The 22,172-nt window shown below is 49.5% G+C and overlaps 11 protein-coding genes across 11 annotated transcripts; 5 read left to right on the forward strand and 6 right to left on the reverse strand.

Moving 5' to 3' along the window:
• Window positions 1–316: 316 nt before the first annotated feature.
• On the forward strand, window positions 317–1,371 carry VTN31DRAFT_132 (uncharacterized protein; the record flags this gene model as incomplete). The annotated part of the gene is made up of 2 exons (XM_069401364.1): window positions 317–353; window positions 407–1,371. The coding sequence occupies 2 exons, from the start codon at window positions 317–319 to the stop codon at window positions 1,369–1,371; spliced, it is 1,002 nt and encodes a 333-aa protein (XP_069262988.1).
• Window positions 1,372–1,652: 281 nt separating this feature from the next.
• On the reverse strand, window positions 1,653–2,148 carry VTN31DRAFT_133 (uncharacterized protein; the record flags this gene model as incomplete). Its single annotated transcript, XM_069401375.1, has 3 exons — window positions 1,653–1,760; window positions 1,826–1,912; window positions 1,975–2,148. The coding sequence occupies 3 exons, from the start codon at window positions 2,146–2,148 to the stop codon at window positions 1,653–1,655; spliced, it is 369 nt and encodes a 122-aa protein (XP_069262989.1).
• A 1,247-nt stretch (window positions 2,149–3,395) lies between these two features.
• Window positions 3,396–4,340, reverse strand: VTN31DRAFT_134 (uncharacterized protein; the record flags this gene model as incomplete). The annotated part of the gene is made up of 5 exons (XM_069401386.1): window positions 3,396–3,465; window positions 3,533–3,780; window positions 3,835–3,976; window positions 4,033–4,070; window positions 4,137–4,340. The coding sequence occupies 5 exons, from the start codon at window positions 4,338–4,340 to the stop codon at window positions 3,396–3,398; spliced, it is 702 nt and encodes a 233-aa protein (XP_069262990.1).
• Window positions 4,341–4,384: 44 nt separating this feature from the next.
• Window positions 4,385–4,773, reverse strand: VTN31DRAFT_135 (uncharacterized protein; the record flags this gene model as incomplete). The annotated part of the gene is made up of 3 exons (XM_069401397.1): window positions 4,385–4,538; window positions 4,607–4,638; window positions 4,696–4,773. The coding sequence occupies 3 exons, from the start codon at window positions 4,771–4,773 to the stop codon at window positions 4,385–4,387; spliced, it is 264 nt and encodes an 87-aa protein (XP_069262991.1).
• Window positions 4,774–5,607: 834 nt separating this feature from the next.
• VTN31DRAFT_136 (uncharacterized protein) lies at window positions 5,608–6,384 on the reverse strand (the record flags this gene model as incomplete). Its single annotated transcript, XM_069401408.1, has 1 exon — window positions 5,608–6,384. One exon carries the CDS (start codon window positions 6,382–6,384, stop codon window positions 5,608–5,610), a length of 777 nt encoding a protein of 258 aa, XP_069262992.1.
• A 1,106-nt stretch (window positions 6,385–7,490) lies between these two features.
• Window positions 7,491–8,820, forward strand: VTN31DRAFT_137 (uncharacterized protein; the record flags this gene model as incomplete). Its single annotated transcript, XM_069401419.1, has 5 exons — window positions 7,491–7,495; window positions 7,553–7,652; window positions 7,722–8,016; window positions 8,083–8,128; window positions 8,181–8,820. The coding sequence occupies 5 exons, from the start codon at window positions 7,491–7,493 to the stop codon at window positions 8,818–8,820; spliced, it is 1,086 nt and encodes a 361-aa protein (XP_069262993.1).
• A 2,186-nt stretch (window positions 8,821–11,006) lies between these two features.
• Window positions 11,007–13,008, forward strand: VTN31DRAFT_138 (uncharacterized protein; the record flags this gene model as incomplete). The annotated part of the gene is made up of 8 exons (XM_069401430.1): window positions 11,007–11,147; window positions 11,217–11,331; window positions 11,390–11,565; window positions 11,633–12,077; window positions 12,129–12,397; window positions 12,453–12,557; window positions 12,615–12,779; window positions 12,838–13,008. The coding sequence occupies 8 exons, from the start codon at window positions 11,007–11,009 to the stop codon at window positions 13,006–13,008; spliced, it is 1,587 nt and encodes a 528-aa protein (XP_069262994.1).
• A 374-nt stretch (window positions 13,009–13,382) lies between these two features.
• On the reverse strand, window positions 13,383–15,012 carry VTN31DRAFT_139 (uncharacterized protein; the record flags this gene model as incomplete). Its single annotated transcript, XM_069401441.1, has 7 exons — window positions 13,383–13,572; window positions 13,630–13,964; window positions 14,021–14,171; window positions 14,230–14,342; window positions 14,391–14,740; window positions 14,797–14,871; window positions 14,937–15,012. 7 exons carry the CDS (start codon window positions 15,010–15,012, stop codon window positions 13,383–13,385), a joined length of 1,290 nt encoding a protein of 429 aa, XP_069262995.1.
• A 23-nt stretch (window positions 15,013–15,035) lies between these two features.
• Window positions 15,036–15,371, reverse strand: VTN31DRAFT_140 (uncharacterized protein; the record flags this gene model as incomplete). The annotated part of the gene is made up of 2 exons (XM_069401453.1): window positions 15,036–15,153; window positions 15,196–15,371. 2 exons carry the CDS (start codon window positions 15,369–15,371, stop codon window positions 15,036–15,038), a joined length of 294 nt encoding a protein of 97 aa, XP_069262996.1.
• Window positions 15,372–15,864: 493 nt separating this feature from the next.
• Window positions 15,865–17,080, forward strand: VTN31DRAFT_141 (uncharacterized protein; the record flags this gene model as incomplete). Its single annotated transcript, XM_069401464.1, has 4 exons — window positions 15,865–15,949; window positions 16,012–16,674; window positions 16,750–16,884; window positions 16,944–17,080. 4 exons carry the CDS (start codon window positions 15,865–15,867, stop codon window positions 17,078–17,080), a joined length of 1,020 nt encoding a protein of 339 aa, XP_069262997.1.
• A 2,349-nt stretch (window positions 17,081–19,429) lies between these two features.
• Window positions 19,430–21,420, forward strand: VTN31DRAFT_142 (uncharacterized protein; the record flags this gene model as incomplete). The annotated part of the gene is made up of 9 exons (XM_069401475.1): window positions 19,430–19,742; window positions 19,805–19,920; window positions 19,978–20,044; window positions 20,101–20,240; window positions 20,300–20,570; window positions 20,624–20,724; window positions 20,777–20,966; window positions 21,023–21,136; window positions 21,197–21,420. The coding sequence occupies 9 exons, from the start codon at window positions 19,430–19,432 to the stop codon at window positions 21,418–21,420; spliced, it is 1,536 nt and encodes a 511-aa protein (XP_069262998.1).
• Between the last annotated feature and the right edge of the window lie 752 nt (window positions 21,421–22,172).

A 22,172-nucleotide genomic window follows, 5' to 3' on the forward strand; every position in this document is an offset into this window, starting at 1 on the left:
GATGCCGATCAAGCCGGAAGCTGGAGCCAGAACGTCGACTTGGGGCCTCACGCTAGCCTCACCAGGTTATTATATGTACCTAAATACCGCATGGGGATTGGTATATTACGTGTACGCTATTCCATCCACAGAATGTATAGAGCCCTAGACCAATCATCATCGACTAACAAAGACGGCCTGCAGCTCCTCCCGCTGATCTTGGCATTCCAGTGACGAACCTTCTGAGCCAAGTTACCTGCCATCAAACCGATCCTTTCCCATTCGCAGTTCAGTGCAAGTGCATGATCAATTATTGTCTCTGTCTCTTTGTTCAGCCATGGCCTCGTATGCATTGCTAGACCAGGCGCAAGAAGGTCAGCATTCCTCCCCGTTAGCCAGCGGACGTGGCTGACAAAATCGCTCCCAGATGCATTGCATAAATCGCGTCTTCTCAACGTTGAAGAAAGACCTTTCAAGCGGATAACCAAGCGCCTACTTGCTCGCGACTCCCTCTTCGCGTCGTCGCTGTCTCTCCCTCTGACGCCTCCCCCGGAGTCTGAATCGGAACGCGAAGCAGCCGATGCTGAGCTACAGAAGAAAATCAACGCTTGGCGAGAGTTTAAGGAAGAAGTTACTCTAGACTTTGCCGCATTTGATAGTAGCATTGCGCGGATTCAATTTCTCCTGTCCAGCAACGAGAAAGAGCGCGAGCGTTATGCGGCGGAGAAGGAGCGAATCCTGGCAACAGCTCAGGAAGTCAGAGACAGCACGGCGGAGCTGCGTGTTCAATTAGAGGCTGCACAGCAGACTCTCGCTCTACGAAAGCAATATGATGCACTTGCAGAGAAAATCACAAGTAACCGATTACTACGGCCACGGGAGGACCAACATGCGAACCTTGAGAAACTACGTGCCGAGATCAAGGAACTAGAAAAGGAGAGTCGGGAATACGCCAAGACCTGGTCCGAACGACGTGAGCAATTTGGTCGCATTGTAGAGGAAGGCATGCAACTGCGTCGATTGATTCGCGACGAGAAGGAGGAAGTCGAGCGCAGAGAGGGAATGGAGAGTGGGGGTAGTGGAGAAGGGGGCGAGACAGACGACACCGATGTTGCGTCCAAAGGTCGCACCAGCGGAGTGAACACGCCTCGTCCGGAGCCAGAAGCACAGTCACAGTCAGGGGAGGACGCATCAACTGTTGGAAAACTGCAACCGGACACGGGTGGTCCCAACTCGACGAGAGCGGCCTCTCCTCTACGTCAGTCGAGGACGGTTTCGAGCGAGAAGACCTCCGATGAAGATGTGAATATGGCCGATGAGGGTGAAGTTGAGGAGCTCGAAGAGGGGGAAGCGGTGTCTGATGACAAGGCAGACAAGATGGACACTACTTAGGTAGGTCAGGAAGCATGTCTTTTGCCGTTTTCAGAACGTGCTTTGATTCTTAAACGAATGAACCGGTGGCGTTTCGGGTGGAAATAAAAGTCGAACATTCAAACTAGGGTTGAGTTTGTTATCTGTTTCATGATACTTCAGAATCTTACAACGATGTATGCCGTATTACCTGAGAATTGCTGTATGTCGTAACTTTCTACTTGTAGGTCATCCTTTCATTCGCATCATCTCCAGCAAGGGATCATCCGATACCCACTGCCATGATAATGTCCACGTGTCTCTCAAGAAATTTCCCGCACGGCAGTTGATGCTTTGGAGACTATCTCCTTGGCGGCATTGATCTCACTCACATCGATATTCTTCTCTTTAGCTTCGTCTTCACTCTTTGGCTACAGAGCAGAGTTAGAAACCAAACCACAATGAACAGGCATTTCGGGCATTTCTCAAAACTCACCAGTTTGGACTCGACGTTCTTGATAGCGTCCTGGATCTTTTTCCTCAACACGGGAATCATTGCCTTTGTTTGTTCAATGGCTTGGCGCTATAAACCTATCGTCAACAAACTGCTCCAAGGGTGTCCAATGTCGGTAGAAGCACACGTACGCGTTGCCTTATCATATATTCTCGATTCCCTTCTTCATCATCTTCCTGGCTTTTCTCGAACGCCTCCAGGGCCTTTTGTTCTTGTTCGAGCTCCTCCCGGTAGGACTTCTCCTCTTCGACGAGGCGACGGAGAGACGCGGTTGCGATTGCTAGCGGGCTTCTCTTGGAGGCCATGACGGTGTTCTGTCAAGGCAATGAAGGGTGCAAACGCGTTCAACTGCCAGTGTCGATCAATCAGCCATTGTCACTGTCAGAACTCAACCGTGGACTAGGCTCTGCACATGGAACGTCACGAATCTCATTAAGCCAAAGAACTGAAGGATGAATCCAACTTGTCTCTTTCAAAGATAAACATTGCTCACTTAAGCTACATTAAATCCCGAAGCATGAAGTCAGAGGGGTATCACCGTTCTTGGTTCGAGAGTAGTAAAAGCGATGATCAAGCGCAACAAGACATCAAAAGGGAGGAATACCTTCAACTATGAGCTACCTTCGATATCACCGAGCCTATCGCATCGAACTTCGAGGGTCACACTCTGAAAACTTGTCTGGTGAGGACGCCGACAACACTGGACATCATTGGGAGCAAACTGAAGCCGTTTGCATTGTTTGCTTTGCGGGGTGTTGCAAAAGTGTGACTTTACCAATTCAGGAAGGCAAAGGCAATGACGCAATAACTGTAATTCTGTTAGTTACTTGGTTACTAGAATAGGCTAACAATAAATATACGGAGTACTGACCTCGGACGTCCCGACCCGTGCTCCAGGACACCCACACCCGCACCGCGGCCACACAGCAAAGTACGGAGTACGGAGTGTACAGCTAATCCGGAAAGTTAAGTCGTTCCATTGCGCCCGAAGCTGTTCACGCAGACTGGTACCACGCGCGAAAGCGCTCATGCCCTGAAACGAGATACGGATTCTACAGTCGGCTATCTTTTTTTTGCCTTTGCGAAATGAGTCTCTCAGTCCCGGGGCCCTTCGGACTCACTTTAGGGCACATGGATTTTGATCGGATGTTGGGTTCGCGCATCTTGTAAAAACGGAGTACTCCGTACAAGTTTCAATTTCAATTCAGAACTTCAGAGGAAATCGACAAGCGAGGTGCCGAAGAATGAGATTCCCTCTAAAACTAGGTAAGTAGCCGATATGTACACCTACACTCCGTAGTATATAATAACAGTAGTATATGGAGTAGACATCATCCATCCCAAACTTCACCCTAGTTTTCAGGACGCTGGCCGTAAACAACATAGCTACCGGTGTCATCGTGGTTAGTTCAATTTATATCAACCAGTTGCTCAGCAGCTATGGGGATACTCACAAGTTCGTACATCGCGTGAATATTGCGATTCCTGCCGTCGGCGCGGGCCTGGTTGGCGAGAAGCATGACTTCCTCCTTGGTCCACTGCTTGTACCGCGTCAGAGCGGCCAGGGCCCCGCCCTCGTAGCCGGCTTCGGCCTGGGCCTGCATCCAAGTGCCAACTTTCTTCTGCACAAAGAGGTCAATACCGGATTATTATTTGGATATACTTTTCTGGCGACAAAGGGAAACTGACAAGATGGGGATCCTTTGGCAGACGCCGTGGGAACAACGAACATCTCCACGTGGATGTTCACAAACCCAGCGTCCTTGAACCACTGCTCCAGCTTGACCCCAGGACGGACTTCGTACCCGGCCTGTTCGAACGCGCCATAAACATTGTCGTAGTATTGTTGGAGCCCGGTGCCGCTGCGACTGCCGTCTTCGGAGTAGGGGTAGCCATCCCAGTCCTGGAGTTCGACCCAACCGCCGGGCTTGACTGATCTGTTGTCCGTTAGGGAGTCAAGAAAGAAACAGAGAAGAGGTCCAATGGCATACCGATAACATTGCTTGATCAGCTTTCCAAAGTCCCTGATCGAGCAGAGCAGGTTTCGCGCGTGGATGAAGTTCGAATGGGTTGTTCTCATATGCCCATTCTGACTCGATGTCGTCAACCAGGAACTTCACGTTCGGAGGAACCCTGCCAATTCCCGTCAATCGAGCGACTTTACTACGCATTTTGTGGATCAGACTGACAGAGTCGGTTGAGTCGGGCTCAAGTCACAACCAATCACCTGGAACACACAGATCCGATCTCAGCGTTCCGTCCGTCTAGAATCACACCTGGTGGTATTCCTTACCTCTGCCTCGGGGTGTACGTCCGCTAGTGACAAGTCAGCGTCGGTAACCTGCATTGGCCAACCAGCAAACCAGCAAACAAACTTACCGAAATCAATGGCCCAGATACCCGTCCCTGTCCCCAGGTCAATCACCCGCTGCGGCTTCTTAATCGGGGCCAGATATAGTTTCCGGTGCAATATTTGGAGACACATCTCGTGCGCCATGTCCAGGCGGTTGTTTTCCGATTCATCGTTGGGGAGCAGGTACGCTAGAGAATCGTAGTAACGATCAGCTTACGGATCTTCGATGGTCTGGCAGAAAGAGGTCGGCTCCTACACCCATCCCGGAATTTGTGGTATTGACGGCCGTTTTCATGGCGATAGTCGAGCACAGATGAAGTCAGCGACGCGCTGTATGACGATCTACATAGCCAAGAAATCGCGTTATCATGCTGCTGGAATCCAAAGCGCCATGGCGTCACATCACATACAGTTCATCGCCATAAGATGAGTCGTTCTCGAACTATGAGACTTAAGTAAACGACATCCTCTAATGTTCCACATTGGAGGGATCTCGTACCGAGGTGTCCACTTCAACGTTGGCCGGGCCATTGTTAGTGGTGGTGGTCATCTGTTCTTGAGCTGAATTCCGCGCCATGGTGGAATAATTCCGACTCTGCTGAATTTCGGGAAGAGACTGACGATTGACTGATCACACGCTTGACAATCCTAAAGAATTGTATGATTCGGAGTTGTGTTTGTATGACGGACAGTACCGAACGGCACACAAGGGCAGGTCGCGACAGCCAACAAGGTCTCTGTAACTTGTTCCTCTGTGACCAGTGTTCGGTATCCAGGCTCAGTAAGTCGCCTGCCTATTTATGTGCAAGTGGACAGGCCTGGATCAAGATCGAGTTCTCAAACGGGGTTGCCGTGCCTTTACCAAATCGGTAGCAAAGCCGGCCGCCTTTTAGGGCACAGACACAGGGTGACATGGCGTCTTTTTCATGAGACTGAACGACCAGGGACCCTTGGCCAGGGAAAAGTCTGCGAAATTCAACGAGTTAAGCGTTCGAAGCATTCGACCGGGTCTCAGTGAACTGACTAAGGTTCTATGCATTTTAAACGAACTAGTTGAATTGTCATAGTACTATTCAGTTGCTGCTGCTGTGAGCAAAGGAAATCCAAATTCTACTTGCGTTTGAAAGGTCTTCAAGATCTGCCGTTGGCCTACGAGTACAACCGAAGTCCAATGGTTAGTAGTTAGACTAACGAACGAGTTTAACCGAGGCAACAATTCATGTTGAATGTTGCCACTTGCAAGGCCAACTATTGGCAACGCATATGTACTTACTGAACGCGATCCTTGCATGGCTTCTAGACTTACTCTCTGTTCGTTCCGGAGCATTGAACAGCGGAGGTACCCCCTCAACATCCTATATTTCTGTAGAGTACAGAAACAAGTAGCTTTATTATCACTGATATTAATAGACTAAGATCCAACTTCAACTGTCAGACAAATTCCTGGCCCTTGATGATCCTCATACAAGCCCAACGCATTTTCAATCCTCAAACAGACTTCATCCCATCTTACTCCAACCCTTACAACGCCTGGAGCAAGGCGGCCTTGGTTACTCACTCGCTCCTCCTCTGGATCCCGCCAGCCGAGTTTCTGATCGATGATGACAGCCTCCGACGGTGCAAGACGCTCCTTAATTGATTTACCGAAAAGCAATTTTCTGATCGATTTTGACTTGGACTTTGGCGACTCGGACTGATTGGATGGCGGCTCAGCAACCACAGATCGGACATCAGTTGTTGACAGACCTGGCTCCTCGACTCGGTGACCCAGATTCCTCAGGCGGATGCGAAGGGTCTCCGCCAATCGTTGAATTGCGGTTGGCTGTCGCCAGAACTCCAGCGTGTTCTCGTTGCCTTCTAGCCGAACGAGTTTCACCACATCGGTCGATGCAAAGCCGACAACCTCGGGCTCCTTTGGCGGTGAATACGGATCTTTCGTTTCAGGATTCAAAGCGGCGACGTTGGAGGGAATAAGCACAAACACGGTCTTGAAAAGCCCGGAAGCTGCCTGTGATTCCAGCAGAGGATCGACATAGTCTTCCAGGATGGACTGGATCCGAAGTTGCAGGGTGTCGGAGAGTTTCTGGTCTAACGTTCCCCTCCAACCACCCACATGGCTGGATCCGACACTCTCCTCATAAGAAGGGATGCGATCATCTGTCTGGTCATAGTAGGCTGTCTTGGACATGGTGACTGACTACCTACTATTTCCTTGAAAGCAGCGAAAGTGAGACGTCACAGAGCGAAGAGCTGTTGGGCTACAATCTTGGGCACTGATCCCGACTGCAGACGTTGCGGAGAAATGAACACTTTGTCGTGATAAGAACTCTGCCGACGTCCGGGTAAGAGGTTCACGTGCATGAACTTGCTATCGAGCTATCAAATACCAGCTTTATGTATTGCTTCAAAGAGGTTTGCCCCGAACTTTATTGTTGTTGTCCAGAAGTTGATGGCATCTGGCCAACCCAAGTCTTGTATCTCTTGTTGAAGTCAATTCGAGCCCAATGCATGCCGAGTTCCCGTCTTCCCGAGAGTTACTGGCTCACACATTCCTCGGAGAAGTTTGAGCGCGCGAGGAAGGGTTCCTGACTGCGCGGAAGCACTGCCACGATTGAGCTGTGTCTAATACTCGTTCATTTGTTGTTGAGGCGCCCAACTCAGCTGTCTGGGGAATCTGGGCCTTCTGGAAATTCTAGAAAAAATCACGTGTCCGCTAGTCCGCAGCTGGAAGAACTACTTTATTCGGTTTAGTGCGTCTGCCAAGAAGGTCGAAGCACCATTCCACAGCCCACACGAGGCTGAACCCGCGCCAAGAAAGCGATTCTCGTATTTTTCACGTCTTGGCATCATGTGATGCCCAGCCAGCTGTCACATGACCTAGTGAAAGTTGCTCCTCCGGCATTCCAGTTGGTGGTTTGGGGGATATTTCGGCTCTTCGTATCCGAACAAACTGCACGTTCTCGTTCTCTGCACCTCTAACTGGTCGGAGATCGTCAGGAACGACGTCAGAGACTCATGTCCTCCACTATATTCATACAGACCAAGATTGCGCCCAGCAGGGCTGTTCAAGCCACGGGCGTTCAGATGTGTAGAACCATGAGCACAGCGCAGCTAGGCGCTGAGCTCTATATAATGCCGATAAAATCCCTCCGTTCAGCGTCTGGATGAGAATGAATTCATCTGTTCTTTGCAAAGTCTGATGCCACAGCGCTGCCATTGACTGCATAGGATTATTTATTTCTCGACTGTGTTCAATCAAGAAGTACCATCACCATCACCATCACCACCGCCAAAATGAGGTACATACCATACATCCCGTCACCGTCTGTCAGTAGCATATGTTGAATTTTGATCAGATACTACATCGCCAATGCCACCGAGTACCTCGTTATCACGGGAGCGGGGATCCCAGATATTCGTATCTGCAAGAAGGCATTTGTCATGCCATGGCAGAAGGTACGCAGTTCTCATCCAAAATTACCATGCGTACTAGTTGGACATGCGCTCATGCAAACGATGTTGTAGGTGTCGAAGATCTCAGTATCGCCGTTCGACTTCTCCCTCAACCTTCAAGCCATGACCACCGAGAAGCTGCAGTTCTCGCTGCCAGCTGTTTTCACGATTGGCCCTGACAATGAAATGGGAGCGTTGAAAAAATATGCCCTCTTGCTGTCCGAAGCCACGGGAGATATCAGTTCTGGCGATCGGAGTCATGTGCATGACATTGTTCGAGGAATCATCGAGGGTGAGACTCGAGTTATCGTCTCGAGGATGACGATGGAACAGATTTTCAAGGATCGATCGATTTTCAAGTCAATGGGTAAGTAATATGCCTGTATACATTTGTTGGACTCAGCTTCGATTGCTGACAACATTTCTACCCTAGTTATTGAAAACGTGCAAAAGGAACTGGATCAATTTGGTCTTCGAATGTAAGTCTTCATTGCTGATTCCGGAGATTGACGAATTACTGACTTCGGATAGCTACAATGCCAACGTCAAGGAGTTGCAAGACACACCTGGAAGCGAGTACTTTGCTTTCCTTAGCCGAAAGGCCCATGAGGGTGCCCTGAATCAAGCAAAGATTGACGTGGCCGAGGCTCGCATGCGCGGAGAAATCGGTGAAGCAGAGAAGAAAGGTCGCACGAAGCAAGAAATCTCGAAGATCGATGCAGAGACTGCTGTGCTGGAGACCAAGCGGAAGGCTGAGAAGGCCAAAGCTGACTCCGAGCTGATCAATCGCCAGACTGAGCTGGAGCGCGACATCAACCTGGCTAAGATCACCGCTAAACGGCAGACTGAGATGCGGGATGCTGAACTTCAGAAAGCAGTCGAGACAAAGCGCGCAGAGACCGAGTTGGAGCGTCTTCGTGCTACCGACGTGATCAAGAGCAAGATTGCGCGAGAACAAGCGCAGGAGAAGGCGGATGCTGCTTTTTACACGGAGCAAAAGGCAGCAGACGGTAATCTGTACAAGAGGAAGATGGAATCCGATGCCGCCTGTGAGTTGTCTGCAATCGCCATAAGAACTTCAAATGTACTAACGTATTTCCATCAGACTATCAGCAGACCAAAGAAGCAGATGCGGCACTCTATCGGCGCCAGCGTGAAGCGGAAGGTATGAAGGAGTTGGCCCAAGCGTACAGTGAAATGGTCAAGGCTCTGGGCGGACCCGAAGCTTTCCTGCAACTCCGCATGATCGAGACCGGATTGTACGAAAAGCTCGCCAAAGCGAATGCCACTGCCGTCCAGGGCATGCAGCCGAAGATCACCACCTGGACGACGGGATCGGAAGCTGGCAGCGCCGACAGCGGTGCACCCATCCGCAATATCATGCAGTCACTACCGCCGCTGCTCAACACTATTCACGAGCAGACCGGAATCGCGCCGCCAAGCTGGCTCGCACAGATGCCGCCACAGCAGAGTGGCGTCCCCGCGGCGAAAGTCGCTCCAGTCAACGGACAATAAGCGAACATCTCTAGACGAACGGTTGTTCCTCCTTTCTTTTGCTGTGTTATTATCGTCATTTCATGATACGGCCCTTCCGGTCGTTCCAACCGGATATCAAATCTCGTCAGTCGTTATCTTAATGTGATGTTTCCTATCGTCAATTTTGTCAGATGTCTGATCTTCATGACGTACCTTCCTCGAGTCCAGTTCTCCTTTGTGATGATACCATGTCATAGTTATGCTTTCGATGTTGATATGTTGTAACTATTAACCGTTAGTCACTTACAATACCACTGGCTAAGCTCCCAATGCCTCGGCTGCTCGGCAATCATAAGTACTAGGTAATACCTTAGTTGGTACTAAGTTGCCAGTATGCTCAGAATACTTCAGTAAGCTCACCAATAGAATGTATGCATTGAATGGAAATTAGTCCTAATCAAGCTTCAAACGTTGTAGGAGAATGAATCTAAACTACTAGTAGTGATCACGAGCTCAATTCGGACCAGTAGGATTTGCTGGATTGTTAAAGACAAGGCTAACATGGGTCAGTAGATCCTGGTTTTCCCACGGCGTCGATCCATCGAGCCATCTCAATAAACACATCTGTAACTATGGATCACGGACTGGCTGCCTTCTCCACATTTTATTTTTCTTGGACATCGCTTGCACTTCGCATACCGTTTGCTCGGCTGCCGCGTCATTGGTTTTCGGATCCGGGGAACAATGCGGAGTGAGCTGGCTAAATTACCACACTGACTATACTCCGTACTGTCTGACGAGTACATGGAAGGAAGCATGGACCCTTGTCAATGCCAGTTTAATGCTTCCTCATAATTAGGTTACTAAACTCGCATCCCCTCGTATCAATTGAGCACGGAGCAATCTTTTCCCTCTTCGCTCAGTGTACAACTTCCTGTTCAGCCTTCCGTCAATAAAATTGTTATTTGAAATGGAGACTAGGTATGCACTTCGTATAGGACGAAAGTGGCGAAAATATAAGAAACTGATTATTGCGATTCCCAGGTTCGAACAAGCGAGGCCTGGAGTTTGTTTGGATTCGGAACAGGGACCTCTCCAGCTCTGGGCGGCTCGAGTCCTTGGGCAGTCAACTTTAACTAGTTAGCTGTCCCAGTTAGGGTTCAATATCCGAACCCTAACTTCACCGGGTATGGTTCAAGGATCTGCCCCGGATGATTTTTACCAGTGGCTTTTCGATTCGACGTTTTGATTGACGCTAGGCGAGACACCATCAAGGACGGAGCTGATCATCGATGACATGGCAATTTGTCAAGCCCAACGGATGAAGGACCCCCGTATAGTTATCTGGGCCCAATCCTAAAAGAATGAGACCGAACGTTTTGGTGGGCCTGTATTGCCCCATAGGCTATCCCGCAACCCCATGGGGTCGATGGGGAAAGTCAGCCCAATCCCCGGACTCCCCACAGAGTCATTGTATACATACGGTACGGAGCAACCGGCGAGAAACCCTAAGTACATCCAAGGCATGCATGTACCACAGCCGAAAATGTTCGTTAGATAGTCCCCTGTATTCGATTGCAAACCGGTTCGGTGACTGAGAACCAAATCAACTGCCGAAGGCGAAGAAGCAATTTTGTGGCTTTCTGCCAAGCAGCGTTCTACGAGGTCCAGCATTGAATCAATCCAAATTTCCAGGTTGATATTTTGTACTGCAGTCTGATTGACTCGACCATCTGGACCCCCCTTTTAACTAAAGTCCAAACACTTGGTGAATTATATACCAACCTTTGACCCGATCAGAGAAGTCGGCCAAACTGCATTGCCTGGGAATCCTAAACACTCCTCATCTTCAGAAAACCATCGAGCAGGGTCTGCAGAACCATGACACGCGACAAAAGTTCCAGCGTTGTCGCCAATTGGAAATGTCTGTCAGCGTGCACTCTAATATCCATGGCCTCCTTCCAATATGGCCTTGACTTTACGATGATCGGTGGCTTTCAAGCAATGATTGGATTCCTACAGGTATTTGACATCCATACGCGTCTATTTGCAAGAGAAGTTCGAAATAGTGACATCGACGTCTCTGAATAGGTGTATGGAAAGGAGGCTCCTGAGACCCCTCTGGGATGGAACATCGACTACACTCGCCAACAATTGATTTCATCCCTGATGACTCTCGGCGCGTTCATTTCGTCGAGTTCCGCCGGTATGAACGGTTCGACTTTCAAGATATGTCCAATGCTGACAGGTGGGTCAACGAACAGGATTCATTGCCACGTATATAGGCCGAAAGCCGTCACTGTACTTGTCGTGCATTCTGATCTACGTATCGACTATCATTATGATGACAACCACATCCATCGGAGCACTCTACGTTGGCCGACTCATTATCGGCCTGGGAAATGGTATCTTGCTGACCTTCTCCCAACTCTATATTCAGGTGCGTAGTTGGTCACCGCTGAAACAACGTGCCCGATCACTGATTTTGATGATGTGCCGTTCTGAAGGAATGCGCTCCGGCCTACTTCCGTGGAATTATGATCTCCATCTTCATGTGCTGGACTTCCATCGGCTCGCTCATTGGCACGATCATCGATAACTTCACCGAGAAAATCATCGGGAAAAACAGCTATATCATCCCACTTGGCCTGATTTTTATCATTCCCGTGATCCTGTGCGTGGGCATGTTCTTTATTCCCGAGTCCCCTCGATGGTTGCTGCAGCATGACAAGAAAGAGAAAGCACGCAAAGCATTGCTATGGCTCCGTCCCGATCCGAACTCTGTCGACTCAGAATTGGATAACATGCAGGCAGCGTTGGATGCAGAGAAAGCTCTGGCCGCTAGTGTGTCGGTTTGGGATATGTTTGCCAACCCGGTGGACCGGCGCCGAACAATCTTAGCTGTCTGCGGCGTGACATTGCAGGCTGCATCCGGAGCTATGTACATGATTGGTATGCCTTTTCTCTGGCCCGTCGAGTTATATGGTTGCTGATGACGATTAGCGTACGGTACATACTTCTTTGAAATGGCCGGCGTCGGCAACGCATTCGAGAACAGCTGCATTCTCACTGCGATTGGCGTCGTGGCGATCATGATCAACAGCGCTATTATGGGCAGAATCGGTCGTCGACGAAACTTCCTCATGAGCGGATTGATTCTATGCGCAATTAGCCAGCTCATTACTGCCGTTGTTTACGACGTTCGGCCCAACGACCCATCGACTGGAAAAGTTATTGTGGCTTTGGCTGTAATCTTTATTTTTGGATATAACGTAAGTTGTTCGACACCCCATTTCCACGTCGGGAGAGAACTAAATGCGTTTAAAGGGCATGATAAGCAGCTACGCATGGGTTTCTGGCGGAGAATTGCCATCGCAACGCCTCAGATCGTATACATTTGGTCTCGCGGCTGCAATCGGCTTCCTGGGAGCGGTACGTCTCTCCAGTTGTCAATCTTGGCTTGGGCTCTAGTTGACGTGGGAATCCTAGTGGCTCACTACATTTACCGCTCCGTACTTTATTAACCCGGACTCATTGAATTGGGGTCCAAAGTATGGTTACATTTGGTTCGGATCCTGTATTGTTGCCGCTCTGTGGGTGTTTTTCTTCCTCCCGGAGGTCAAGAACAGGACACTGGAAGAAATTGACGAAATGGTTAGTCATCCTTGGCCTCGGCTACTTTCTCTGGGATCTGTTCTAATATCCTTTATAGTTTGAGATGCGTCTCCCAGCTCGCAAGTTCAGGACCTATGTCTGTGTTGGCAAGGAGGCACTCGCCGCACTTGAGAAGAAGAGTGCGGGAGACGACGAAAATACAAAGGCGGAGAAGGATAATGGAAGCAAGGAAGAAAACGGCGTTGTAGAGGAGATTGAGAGGGTGTAGTTTGTATCATCCATCCCCTGGTCCTTGGTGGTCACGATGATTATTCATCATTCAGTTTCGACATGGATGTATTTAGTCCTGATATAAGAAGTCTATTCAGGATTTTATTGACTCATCTGATCTTGACTGATCGTCACGCCTGAGGTTCATACGGTTCGGTTTCTTTTTCTTTTTTTTATACCTCTCGAGAGTCTCGCTCACCTAGTAACTAATCACCAGCATCTGATCTTTCAGTTACCGACAACACGAACTTGCTCTCCGTCACGGTCTATGGTCCTCAGACATGCAACAGATGACTTGGAATACATTTGGTGAAAACACACTCTTCTATTCATCACGAAACTATCTCACGAATCGAGTCATCTTCTGTCTAGCTACAAAAATCGCTTCACCACTTCATCGAAAACCTCATTTGCATGCTTCTCGGCATCATGACCGAGGATCCAATCCTCGCGTGGCAGGTGTATTGAGTTAGGGTTCTCTTTCACCTTGTCCCAATCCGCCTTATGCCACATATCGCGAGTTGTCTCTCCAGTTTTCTGCACAGCACGGACACGATCGTACCTATAGCGATATCAGAATGGGGTGAACCAGTGGAATGGATAGGAGAAAGAAGCTCACCGAATAGCTTCATAGGCCCTGACTGCTGCAGGAATCTTCTTCTTATCACCAATTCGCTTGAGACAGACTGCAAAAACAACGCCATCTTCCATAGCCTGAGTTGCGCCTTGAGCAGATGTGGGAAGGAAAGGGTGGGCTGAGTCTCCCAGGAGAGCAATGCGACCCTTGTCGCTCACCCAGCGCGGCAATGGGTCACGATACACCAGTTTCCAGTCGACAAGAGACGGCGTCTTCTCAACAATCGCCTTGCACATCGGGTCCCACCCTTCGAGAATCTTGAAGACGTCCTCGAGATTGCCCGGGAAGGACCATGATTCCTCGATATCGGCTTCGTCCTGGATGCAAGAGTGAGCGCGGAGGCATGAATAAAAGGAATACATGCGGTGCACACCTTATGGGTCAAGACCCAGCAACAATCTTGCCCATTTTTGATGGTAGAGAACAAGAAATGCACATCTGGGCCAATCCAGCCATTGAAAGTATCACCGTTCTCACAGAATTGCTTGGTGCGTGGGTCTTTTATCATGTCAGTATTCGGAAACCTGCAAGGCGTTGTCAGCAACACCCACTGTTTGATGAGGTAGTGGACAAGTTTCTTACCATGCCCTGTATACAGCGTATCCACTGGACTTTGGTTTGTCCTCATATCCTAAAACAAGCTCTCTCGCTTTCGAACGAACGCCATCCGAACCAATCACAACATCGGCAGTAACCTTTTCAAGTCAGCCAATCCACAAGTTTGCACTCCAGAACAATCATACCTTTGTCCCGTCTTCAAGTATAATTCCCGCGTGGTCATCATCCTCCCAATATTGCGTAACATTGTGGCCCAGATGAATTGGGATTCCCAGTTCATCCTTGGCGTAGTTGAAGACAACAGTATGAAGCTCACCACGGTGTCCGTTGAACGTTGGCGCATCCGGATCCTGCTCCGGGGTTTCCTGGACCGTGACAATTTCTCCTGTGTCCCACTTGTGAATTCGGAAGCCATACTTTCTCAGATCGATACTCAGTGGGCGCATACGGTCGGCAATTGCGCCATTTGACCATCGTTTGAAGATCCGTCCTGCATTGGCACCGAAGGAAATAATGTCCCCCAGTTGTTTGAGCTCTGCGACGCAGGTTAGAAAAGGTACCATACGTTGTCTTCTATCAAGAATCACACACCAGGAAATTTCTCGTAGATCTCAACATCGTGGCCCTGACGATGGCATTCAATTGCCGCGGTGAGTCCTCCGAACCCTTTTGCAAACCCTCATCAGCAATCTGCAGAAACTGCTAGATTCTGAGCCGGACGAGTTGCGTACCTGCACCGACAATCACCACCTTGATGCCGGTCTTCGCCGTGCCGTTGGGAGTCACGTTCCCGTTTGTGACCGTCATGGTGATTGACTTTTGCTTCGCTATCAACTGAAGTTACTGGGCGATGCGATAATCCTACGATCCAGAACTCTAATTTCATGCAAAGTCGATGAGTCGAGAGATAATATAAACAGATGGCGGAAGATCGGCAGAAATAGAAACCTAAGTGCCAGATGCCGACATCACTCGGTCCGATCAATCGACGCTACTAAGTAATGTATCTTCCCCACAACCCTAACTACAGCTGTGAGTACGCGAGAAAGCAGAAAGATTGGTTGTCGGCATCCGGCACAATACAGCGGGAGACCGGGAGGAGCATTTCTGCGCGGAGAATCCGAAGGATTGTGGGATCCCTGCAGGACATCTTGTGTCCTTGACATCTCCACATTTCAACCCCGGTTTTTTCGACTGGTTCAGATCAACCCGAACCCCGAAGGGTCCATAATCATATTCCACATCGAATAGAGTTTTACCAGAATGTGACAACTACGGAGTACAGCACCACAGCATCCTCCATGCATCTAACACAGGTGTATTCGTTAGTTCGGCAATCGACAAATGTGCCAAAGCCGATGATCGATCGTGGCTTTTGTGTCGGATTCTATGTCGATTTATTGCGTCACGAACCTCGGCTGGAGCCTTCGTTCCGACTGAAGAATGGTCAAATTCCTTGAACAGGAAACTGTATCTCCATTTCCCCTGTCAACGCCAGCGGGGCTTCAACATCGTCGCTTGTGGAGAGTCACGCTTCATGGTTTGCGAGGTACTTTGAAAAAGGGACGAGGCAGTACTTCAGAGTGAGTGCTTCTCTTCTGAGATTGCACCCAAAACCGCATCGCAATTTGGTATCTCGAGTGAATAGTACTTACCACAATGACTTCGCATCCAGAGTTCAATGAGAAGACAACAGCAACGGAGGTTGCAAACTCCTTTGCTGACAGAATCCAAAACAGAAATGGTAAGCCCTAGGCTATTTGATTGCAACAAAAGGAGAATATCGTCACTGACAGCGTTGAAAAGTCGTCATCACCGGTGTCGGGCCCAAGAGCTTGGGCGAGTCCATGGCCTTGGCCATTGCAGCCCATAATCCAGCAAAACTGATCCTTGCATCACGCACACTGGAGAAGTTGAGACAAGTTGCAGATGAGATTTCCAAGAAATCACCCCAGGCTTCGTCCGCAGTCGAGCTGGTCACACTGGATCTGGCGTCACAGCAGTCAGTGCAAGCAGCGGCCAACCGCATCGCGGAGCTCGTCGATTCAATCGACATTCTGATCAACAATGCCGGCATTATGGTCCTTTCTCCGGAGAAGACTGCCGAAGGAATTGAGCTACAATTCGGCACGAATCATATCGGTCACTTCTTGTTTACAAACCTCCTCATTGACAAGCTTAAGAAGGCCGCTGGATCGCGTCCGCCAGGCAATACCAGAATCATCAATGTCTCTAGCGCCGGACACCGTCTGTCGCCGATCCGTTTTCACGACTACAACATTGAGGGCAAGGATGTTCCGGACGAGGAGCAACCGCCGCCGGAGATGCTCAAGGTCTACGGCAAGGTGGAGAAGTATAATGGGTGGATCGCCTATGGGCAGTCCAAAACGGCGAATATTTTGTTCTCCGTTTACTTGAATCAGAAGCTAGCTCCAGCCGGAGTGGTATCGTACGCTGTTCATCCTGGATGTGCGTTGTCCCCGCGTCCCGATTGTTATTTCCTCCCCTTTGTTCGGAACGTCACTGACGAACCTGTTCACGCAGCTATTTGGACAAACCTGAACCGCAATCTTGACGAGGAAGGGAACAACATTTTGGCAAAGACGGGGAAGTACTGGAAGACCAACGATGAGGGAGCGGCACCAATGCTTATTGCAGCTTTCGACCCCAAACTTGACGGTGAGTGATATAGATTGTCTTCGATGTCTCAACAGAACCATGCTAATCCTTGTCCATAGCAACTCCTCAACCATCGGGCGCCTATCTCCATGAGTGTCAAGTGGCTCAGCCCGCTCCGTGGGCATCAGATGTCAATGCAGCAGAACGATTGGCCCAACTAAGCGAAGAACTAGTTGGGAGAAAGTTCAAGCTGTAGAGGTCGTTCATGACGCTATGTTGTCGCATATCGTCTGCCAGTTCATGTTCGTCATTTGGACATAGCTAAAGAATCGAACTGATAACTCGTTCTGGTCCCTGTAGGTGGATGGATAAGGCCCAGGAGCTCCTAATTGCCGTATCTTTTGGACACTGAATTGACCGAGTGTGGTGATAATACCTATCAGATAAATGCAGTACTTTTCAGGATGTCAAATTTATCGGGTGAACATCCGATGATTCAATCGCCGTACCCTTGCTGGAGTGATGGAAGGTACCTACTACAGGTAAGTTAGTACGGGACTCCATGGGTACAGACGAAGCCATACCTATGATAGTACTACGACCAGGAATACCGAGTATCTTTGAGTCACTACCGTCACGGCATGAACACAAGCAAGACGCCTAAGCCATCAAGCCACGCCGAATCCGAATCTCGGCGTGTTCCACTAGGCAATCCAGGATCGTCAAGCGAGAGGTGCGACCGAAGTCAAGATTGAAGGAATTCCCAAGACGAAATGTGACGTGGGCTAAAGCGACGAACCAAATGTCCGCTCCGTGACCTTCGCGACTAAAAATCGGAGAGAAACCTGTGATTCCACGATTCTGAGAAGGATTGGGTGTTTGTCGAATCTTCGAATTATGCTTCACGGCAGCTATACTACTGAACAGAACGCCCGAGATATCAGTTCAACCGAACGCCATAAGATATTCTATGTTGGACAAAGACGGGTTGTCCCAAGCCTGACCTCACGCATCTAAAAAGTTTTGGGTGAAAGGCCTAAGCCTACGCAAGGACACCCAAATTCTCAGATGCATAAGACCGGGTTTCGATAATCCGCCCCTGGTCGAACATGGAGCGTCTCGTAGGGAGTCGTTCAGTTCAACTGATATCTCGACGTTCTAGTCAGTAGTAAAGTTGCCCCGAAGCATATGTCGGAGACTCGAATATCGCCCCTCATCTTCCTCAAAGCCGTGGGAATAAATGGGAATTCTCTCTCTGACTTCAATCTCCAGGGTTCAGGGGGAAGATCGGCACGACTCCGCATGGCAATGATTTCCTTCTCCACCACGAAACTTCCAGCGTATGTGCGGCTCAGGTTTTTCAAAAATCCACGGATCCAATCGAACTGATCCTCAGATTGCATCATCATCCTCGATCTGCTTTGGATCACTTTCAAATCGACTCACTCAGCACGTCCTACGGAGAGGGACGCACGGAGAGCTAACGAAGCTGCTCTACTTGCCTACTGAGATTTGACATCCCGATCAGTTCGCTGCGGGCCATTTCTCGATTGGCGCAAGGGACAACCTTGGACTGGCACCTTGAAGGCAATGGCCGCTTGGTGGCTTGGTGGCTTGGAGCGCTGAGGTTCGATTCGAGAAACGCGACCCTCGTACGAAGTACGAGGAGCACGTTGTCTCGTTTATCAATGCTTTGACCTGTCAAAAGAATTGTCAAGCGAACTTCACCCTCGGCAGTCGATTTGGAACAAAATCACTGGTCAAAAATGGAAGGGAATCAAACAACCTGAAATCAATTCAGGTGATTCCCCCCACTAGCTTACCTACCCCGCAGCCAAGCCCTACTCTGACTTACATGTACGGAGTACTCCGTACCTACTACCCAATTGGGTACCTTTGATAGGACGGTACTGTACCTAGCGTTTGAAGTCACGTGACATCCCGACAGTCGAACCTCTCGCCCTTACGATCCATGGTCTCGAGGAAAGAATTATCTCGTCGCATCGGCGCTGATAGAAGCTTCTGTCCTCTGCGAAACCGTGGCGCTGCAAAAAGTTTGAGATCGCAAAGAAGTCCGATCAAGATTCTGGGCCAATTTGGGAGACATAGGTAACCATTACTACCCACTTTTCCCCAGACGGGTGGCACGCCAAGACACGGAGTGCCAGTTACTTCCCCAGATTCGACAGAGCTTCGAAACTGTTCACTCGGCCGCAAGGTTGGCTGTGGCGCGGTAAGCGAAGGATACTCAAGGAATTTGCCTCGGTCGCGTAGCATTCAACCTAATAGTACTTAACTGAAGGAGTAAAGCGCAACTCAATCAACATCACAGCGGTGGTTGTACCTCGGCTGGCCTTGCAACCAAGCGACTCGCACAATTGTCCGAAGATGATCCAATTCGCATCATCTCGCACGAAAGATCCACGAGGAGCCGCAAGTGGCTAAAACAAGGCGGGGAGAAATCTGAAGGGAGAAAAGAAAAATGTTTGAATGACTCGACGGAACTACAAAAAGACCACGAAACAGCAATCACACGGGCTGGTGTGCTGTCGACTTTCTGATCAATCCTCGCCAACTGATCGTAGGCTGACCGACTGCGACCACAATGGCTACCGACGAGATTCCAATCTCCGAAAAATCGGTCAAGGTGTCATCACCTCGACCTGAGTCGGAGGAGGTGTCGGTTCAGCAAAAGGAGAACGTGATCTCCGACAATGATCCCGAAGGGTCTTTCGACCAGGTCGATTTCAGCCATATCGACGGAAAAAAAGTGCTTCGAAAGATGGACCTGCGATTGATCCCAATGCTGGCGGTCCTGTACCTCCTGTCTTTCCTTGACCGGGGTAATATTGGAAATGCGAAGATCGAGGGTTTGCAGGAAGATTTGAACATGACCGGGGGCCAGTATAACTGGACTTGTAACGCTCCCAGCAGAGAATGTCAATTGTGGCAGAGCCGCTCTAACGATCGATCTTTTCAGTGACTGTCTTCTTCTTTACGTATTGCGCCTTCGAAGTGCCGTCGAACCTGCTTCTGAAGAAATTGCGTCCGTCGATTTGGTTGCCAGCTATCATGGTTGCATGGGGTACCGTCATGGTAGGAGTCCTGCGCTCGATTGGTCCTCTTTCATTGGCCTAACGGAAAACGAAACAGACACTCATGGGAATCGTTCGCAATTTCGAGGGTCTGCTCGCCGCGCGACTTTTCCTCGGTCTAGCTGGTATAGTCCATTCCCATCACCATTTCACCCTGCGCATTGCTGAGCAATAAATCCAGAGGCCGGTCTCTACCCCGGTGTCGCTTACTATATCACTATGTGGTACTGCCGAGAAGAAGTACAGCTCCGTCAGACTCTTTTCTTCAGTGCGGCGAGTATCGCCGGTGCATTTTCTGGACTGCTAGCGTTTGCGATCGCGGTACGAACCCAATGACGCAACCATTGTCCTATTCAATCATCTTGAACTAACTTGAATAGAAAATGGATGGAGTCGGTGGCCTCGAAGGTTGGCGGTGGATTTTCATTCTGGAGGGCCTTGCAACTGTCGTCGTTGCCGTGTTTGCCTTCTTTCTCATTTATGATTTCCCCGAGACTGCCAAGTTCCTGACCAAAGAAGAACGCGCGTGGGTGGTGGCACGTTTGAAGTACGAAGGCTCTGGAGAACGTCGTGTTGCCCAGGCCGAGAAGTTCGAGTGGAAGTATGTCAAAGATGCATTCATGGACTGGCAGATCTATGTTGGCCTGATAAGTAAGTGGCACAAGCCTGATCGTGATATGGGATGGAGTCGCTGACTGGATTAGTGTATTGGGGAATTGTGTGCCCTCTGTACGGCATCTCACTGTTCCTCCCGAGCATTATCAACGATCTTGGTTATGAATCATCCAAAGCGCAGCTGCTGACTGTAAGTGATTGCGGTCTTAAATCCTGGGACATCGATGATTGACAATATACAGGTCCCAATCTACATTACCGCTGCCATCGTTGCAGTAATATCTGCATGGTTCTCGGACAAGTACAAGCAGCGATCTCCATTTATTTTCTTTTTCATGTGCCTCATTGTAATTGGCTTTGTCATCTGCATCGCTGCAGCTGGCAGGGGCGTCCCTGGTGTAGTATATTTTGGAGTGTTCCTGACCGCTGTTGGTAAGTCATTTGTTCACACACCATCTGTTATTGGGGGAGGTCCTGATCAGTTTTAGGCATCTATCCCGCTTTTCCAGGAAATGTGAGCTGGTTGGCGAACAACCTTGCTGGAGGATACAAGCGAGCCACTGGCATGGCCATCCACATCGGAATAGGCAATCTCGCTGGCGGTATGTCTCGGTCAACAACCCCCCAGTCCAGTAGTACCCTGGCCTAACAGATTCTTTTAGCAATGGCCTCGAACTTCTACCGAGAGCAGGACCGCCCGACATACTATCTTGGGCATGCTCTGGAACTTGGTTTCGCCGTCGCAGGCGTCATTGCTGTAGTCGTGATGCGCCTCTCCTACCAGCGAATCAATCGTCGCCGAGAGGAAATGGGCACTGGGAACCTGACAGAGGAAGAAATGACCAGGATGGGAGACAAGTCGCCGTCATTCCGGTACATGTTGTGAATCAATATTGCAAGCGTGAGCCTTTGTCGGCCGCATTCAATTGTGCAGCACCTAGGGTACCTACCTAGGTACCTAGGTTTGTACCCAAGTACTGTATAGGGTGGTTCTTGTCGGTTCGATAGAGGAGGGTCTGCAAACAGGAGTCACAATCGCCAGACTGTATAGAAACCGTTCATGTTAGTGACTACCTAAAATAATCCAGATCAAGGCGACGTACCAGGTACATAGAGTTAGATACTGAAATTGGAGATCACCCGATTCGCGACATGAAAAATCTCAAAATTATTTGAAATCAGTCTTCTGCCTCCAAATATCCGTGGGAGATTCTGGGGATGGACAACCCTAACCCTAAATTCCATGACCAGGGCAAGCGACCACTTTCCCTTTCTGCATCCCCCATGTGACTGATTTCTTTCAAATGGCTCACAACAATGCGTCTTCCTTGACGTAGGACTATGTATATCATATTTCGCCCTCTTTGAAAAGACCCGAATACCGAGGTAACAATATTACTATTTCGAGTGACAAGCTGAGACACCCCCAGGACTGAAGCGACCGATATCGGTGCGGAATGCGGAGACATTCCTTGGAGAACCGGCATGATGGAACCTGCTTTCACATGAACTCGGAACGTCCCGGCGATCACAAGCTTGACTTGATGGTTGTGGAGATTCTGGAGAAATTGTTCGGAGCTACGATTGCCTTGGTTTGTGCCAATCAGGAATGCAGTATCCACGAAAATGCATCAAACT

Source organism: Thermomyces dupontii, assembly GCF_041956625.1.
Source record: "Thermomyces dupontii strain NRRL 2155 unplaced genomic scaffold VTN31scaffold_1, whole genome shotgun sequence".
NCBI classification, from domain to species: Eukaryota; Fungi; Ascomycota; class Eurotiomycetes; order Eurotiales; family Trichocomaceae; genus Thermomyces; species Thermomyces dupontii.